We start from the raw sequence: 4,775 nt of genomic DNA on the forward strand, positions 1-4,775 counted from the left end.
TGATGCGGCGCACCATAGGAGGGTGTGCGCGCGCATCCTGGGCCTTAGATGAAGCTGATTGATCCGGTGCATCGCGGTCCATGTTACCGCGGTACACTCGAATCTATGAGCATAGGATTGAGTGATGAGAGGGTGAGATGATTCAGTGTAGCGCGCCCATAGTAGGATGATGCAGCCAACGAATTAGGACGAGCCACGTCATCAGGATGCATTAATGCGCGCGTGGGAGCGCGTGGAGGCGCGTGGGAGAGTGGGGAAGGTTGGGCTGCGCGTGGGGAAGCTTAGGGCGGCGTGTGGGGGCGCGTGAGGGGCCCTGTCAGCTGCTGGAAATTACCAGAATACCCCTAGGGCCTGTTTTGTAAATTCCAGAACCTTAAACTTGGATTTTTATATACTGGGTTGGTATTTACGGGTTTAACGGGCCACGAAATTATTATTTTAATACCCGTTAATTATTCTTATGGCCAATTAATCTTTTCTAAGCATCTATTGGCTCGTTTACGGTACGGATATTAATGTGATTTATTTAATGACATTGTTAAAGATAAATAGTGTTAATATCTTATTAAATAGTATCAAACATTACTGTTAAATTAAATAATGCCATGTTTTAGTCATATAAATTATCCAATATATATTATGGGATATTTATACTGTTAATCATTTATCAACTATGATTATTATTCTGTGTGCATTTCAGGAAATAAATGGACTGTTTAATTATGTCACATTTATATTATATGGATGAGTTGCCATATAGAACCATGTGAGCTGGCTAATAAGTTTAGACTCATTTATACCTTATGCATTCGTTGCTATAGACAGATGTGTGGCTGTCGGGGTATGTGGTTTAATATTATTGGCATGTGTTGCCTAATTGACATGCTCAGTATGTTTAGTAATATTATTGGCATGTGTTGCCTAATTTATATGCTCAGTATATTCATCAGTACTTTGAGAGGTGTTATCACTGTGTAGTTCGTTATAGTCTGTGTTGTCAGTACCGTGCACCATGTATAATAGCTAATTTCCCGGGTAGGGAAAGGCGACACTTAACCACCTAGTGTGAGTCTAAGTGATCACCGTCTATTCTGGTTGAGGTCATGTTATACATTGGATAGTTCCCTTAGGATGTATACAGATATAGTACTCATCCGATTCATAATGATTAATTTATTTGATTCTCTGATTTGGGTCATAGTAGAGAGGACTTGCTCGTGGGGTTGACCCACCATTGTTGTTATTTCAGGATACGATCAGTACCCGTTCCAAGGTTGAGGTTAGCAGTGTGGGACCACCATCCGAACTCATCTACTCTTACGATCCAGTTCAGGGTAGAAGTTTTATGTATTACTTCAGTTTCAGTTTTTATTTACTTTTGACGTTGAACTCTTAGGTTTATATTTAGGGATCCTTGATATAGGATTTCCAAGTTGTAATGGAGTACTGTATTTAAATAAAGGATGGATGGATGTTGTATTATTTAGTGTTCCTTTCCTGTCTAAATTCTTTTATTATCATCATTTTGTATTCCATGCTTGTATATTGCCAATTGTTTTTTATATCCCTCGTTTTTCGTGTATAAGCCTGATCAACTTATGCGTGGAAAATGTGGGGGTGTTACAGCCATGGACCATTGGTTGCCCCAATTCTTCCATAAACTACCAAACCCTTGGGATGAGTTAGTCATCAAAGGTTACCCAGATTTTCTTATTCGAATCAAACGAACCAATAACCTTAGTTTTCGTACCAATTTCATTTATCGTCTTATTAACGAAAAATGTTTAGAAACCAAAGCCAAAAAATAGGTAAAGAATCAAATCAGCAACACCCTTGCTGGACAGCATTGTTGCGACAAGATTCTTCAAGAAACCTGGAAGGTTGGTTGTACACCAAGCAGTTCTACCACTACATGACGTCCGTACAAGAAGAAGAAATACTTCAGATGGCGCAAATGGAAAAAAGGTAAAAAACCTATCCAGAAATCAAAGAAATATGTTAAACCATCTTCACCGTCCCCCATTTCTAAACAAAGTAAATGAAAAGGGAAAAAGACTCCTGAAATCAAAAAAGATTGCAAATGCTACATTTGTAATGAACCTGGTCATATTGCACCTAATTGACCCAAATAAAGGTAAAAGTGCATCCAAGATGATCAAACGCCTTAATGCAGAAGATCTCTTTGTTGTTTATGGCAGCGACCTCTCCGATTCTGACGATATACTTTATGAATTTTCTAGTCAATTCTCAGAATCAAGTGATAGCGATGAAGACATCTGTATGATGCAGTTTACTCCTCATCAAGATGAAGAATCCTTTAACATTAAATTAAGCAGTGTTATTGGTGAAGAAGTCCAGTTTATGAACGAACAACTCATTCAGTTCGCTAAACTCCAGAAGCTGAAGAAAGAAGAAGTCTACGAAACTTCCAAGGTCTCCATCTTTTCAAAAAGGATCCTTGAACAATTCAGCGGTGATAGCACTATCGATTACACCTCTACTGGTAAACATGGATTCAATATCCTTAACAACGACAAGGTTGCTATATGGCGACAGCAGAATCCTCTCGCACGATATATTCATATGGGCATGGTTCAGATCAAAATTACCTCTCTATTCTGCAAAGGAACTGATCAACCCATTCTAGCTCTTGTTATGGATAATAGATTCCATAATCCTATTGATGCCTTCATCGGTGGCATTCAATCCACTCTTGTTAACAATGTAATTTGGTTCCAAATTAAACCCAATTATTTTATTTCTCTCACTGATCCAAACATTGAGAAAGTTCTCCAAGTCAAACTTCAACTTTCAAATCTTAAAATGGTCTTTGATTCTCCTAGTCTTGGGATACAGTGGAAAGTTCTTTACGAACTTACTCGTGAACCCGAAACTGCCACCATTCCTATAATTGACTCAAAACTAGTCACTTTGTTCGAACCTCGTCCCTTTGACTCAGTAATTGAACCAAAATTATTAAAATGGACAGATCTGGAAATCCCCCGCAACTAGTTATTTGAAGACATCAATCCGGAACCTAAACTCCGCGTAGTTGAACCTACCGTTACCACTATTCAAGCATCTAGTTCCAATCTTTATATAACCAATAAAGAGAAACCATAGTTGCAAAGATCAGCCTCAGCGCGCATATCTAGCAGCCCATCTGGATAGGATAAAATACTTCCCCCACTAGCATCTAATGCTCAAACCTCCGACCTACTACCTCCACGCCGACGGTTTACATGGACAGAGAAAGGCAAAGCTAAAGCTACCGTTGATGCACTTTTCCTTCCTGGCTCTAATCAATCCATGAAATCTGTACGATTTTTTCATTTTAAACACAGAAATGATGAAATCCTTATTGCTCCTTCTCAAGGGAAAAAGCAAAAGTATACCTATGTCAATGGTATCCTTAACTTCAAAGGCTATAAACCATATAGTCTTTGTATACTCATAGACACTGGAGCAACAACCAGTTGTTGTCGATATAACGCCATACCATCAGAAAAATGGCGATAAATGAAACATCCCATTAGTGTTCAAGGTATTGATGCTGAAGCTCCCATGAATGTCATCTAATTTAAAGCAAAAGATATTGCTATTTGGTTAAATGACAAAAAATTTATCATACCAAAATTACTCTGCTTTCCATATATGCATGGTGATTTCATTCTAGAATGTAACTTTATTTATAGTTATCTTCATTTATAGTTAAATGAAAAAGCAATTTCTTTAATGTTAAAGGACATAACCGTCATTGAAATTTTGATCCAAGAAAATTTAGCTTCTGTTAGTAGTGAAAAATTTTCTCTCCCAAAAAGAGAAAATAATGAACTTTTTGTCTTAAATGAATCTCACTGGTTATACTCTATTTTGAGACAAAATTTTTCAGATAATCCTTTAAATCTATGGAGTAGAAGTCCTCGATATATCTTTCTCACTGGTTATACTCTATTTTTTGCAGATTAAAACTCAAAGACGCTCAAATCATCATTCGTGTAAAACCAATGATATATCTCCGAAAGGATATCGACGAATTTGATGATCAACTCCAAGATCTTCTTGAAAAGAAGCTCATTAAAAGAACCAAAAGCTCTCATTAGGGAAGTCAATTTTTACCGCCCTGCCGGGACCCCGCCCTGTCCCGCTCCTTTAATAACGGATATGAGAACACTTTTTATACTGTTGAGGCGGACATGGATACAAATTTTGTACCCGTCGCGGGTTACGGGGTGGGTAAGGGTTCAGTATACATATCTTAGGGGCCCCGCCCCGCCCCGCTAATCATATAACTATATTTAATATATATATATATAAATATAATATCAATAACTTATTTTAGCGACTTACCTAGTTACCCATCTCTTACAATCCTAATTTGGGATCTAAACTTGGTATTAAATTTGCTTTTGTTTTGGTTATGGTGGAAGTTAGAGCTTAGAACTTCTTGTGATTTAGTTGTATTAAACTTTTATTTTTGTCTATTATGTTATCTGAATTATGTTATGTGCATGTTATTTTTTTTATTTTTTATTTTTGTTGGGATACATAATTTCATTTATGTTGTCCAGGCTTTCTACATTTAAATAGCAGGACCTTAAGTTCCAAAAAGTGGGAGAAATTTTTTTGCTAGCGGGCGAGCACGGGGGCACAGTATTTCCCATCGGGGCGGGGCTGGACATGAAAATCTAACCCATCGCGGGTCTCGAGGTGGGCATGGACTTGACAAAAATTAAAAGGGGCAGGGCGGGATTTAGGGAAACCCGCTCTAAACC

The 4,775-nt window shown here is 37.8% G+C and overlaps 1 protein-coding gene across 1 annotated transcript; it reads left to right on the forward strand.

Annotated features, from left to right (window-relative positions):
- The first annotated feature begins 2,094 nt into the window (after positions 1-2,094).
- LOC132296595 (uncharacterized) lies at positions 2,095-3,012 on the forward strand. The gene has a single exon (XM_059794781.1). It carries the CDS (start codon positions 2,095-2,097, stop codon positions 3,010-3,012), a length of 918 nt encoding a protein of 305 aa, XP_059650764.1.
- Positions 3,013-4,775: the final 1,763 nt, after the last annotated feature.

The sequence above is a fragment of the Cornus florida genome, unplaced genomic scaffold (genome assembly GCF_030987335.1).
Source record: "Cornus florida cultivar Cherokee Brave unplaced genomic scaffold, ASM3098733v1 CherokeeBrave_3.0.0_Hap2_Chr02, whole genome shotgun sequence".
Classification (NCBI taxonomy): domain Eukaryota; kingdom Viridiplantae; phylum Streptophyta; class Magnoliopsida; order Cornales; family Cornaceae; genus Cornus; species Cornus florida.

Coding starts and splice junctions, on each gene's coding strand:
- LOC132296595 (XM_059794781.1), top strand. CDS start 2,095: ATGAACCTGGTCATATTGCACCTAATTGACCCAAATAAAGGTAAAAGT.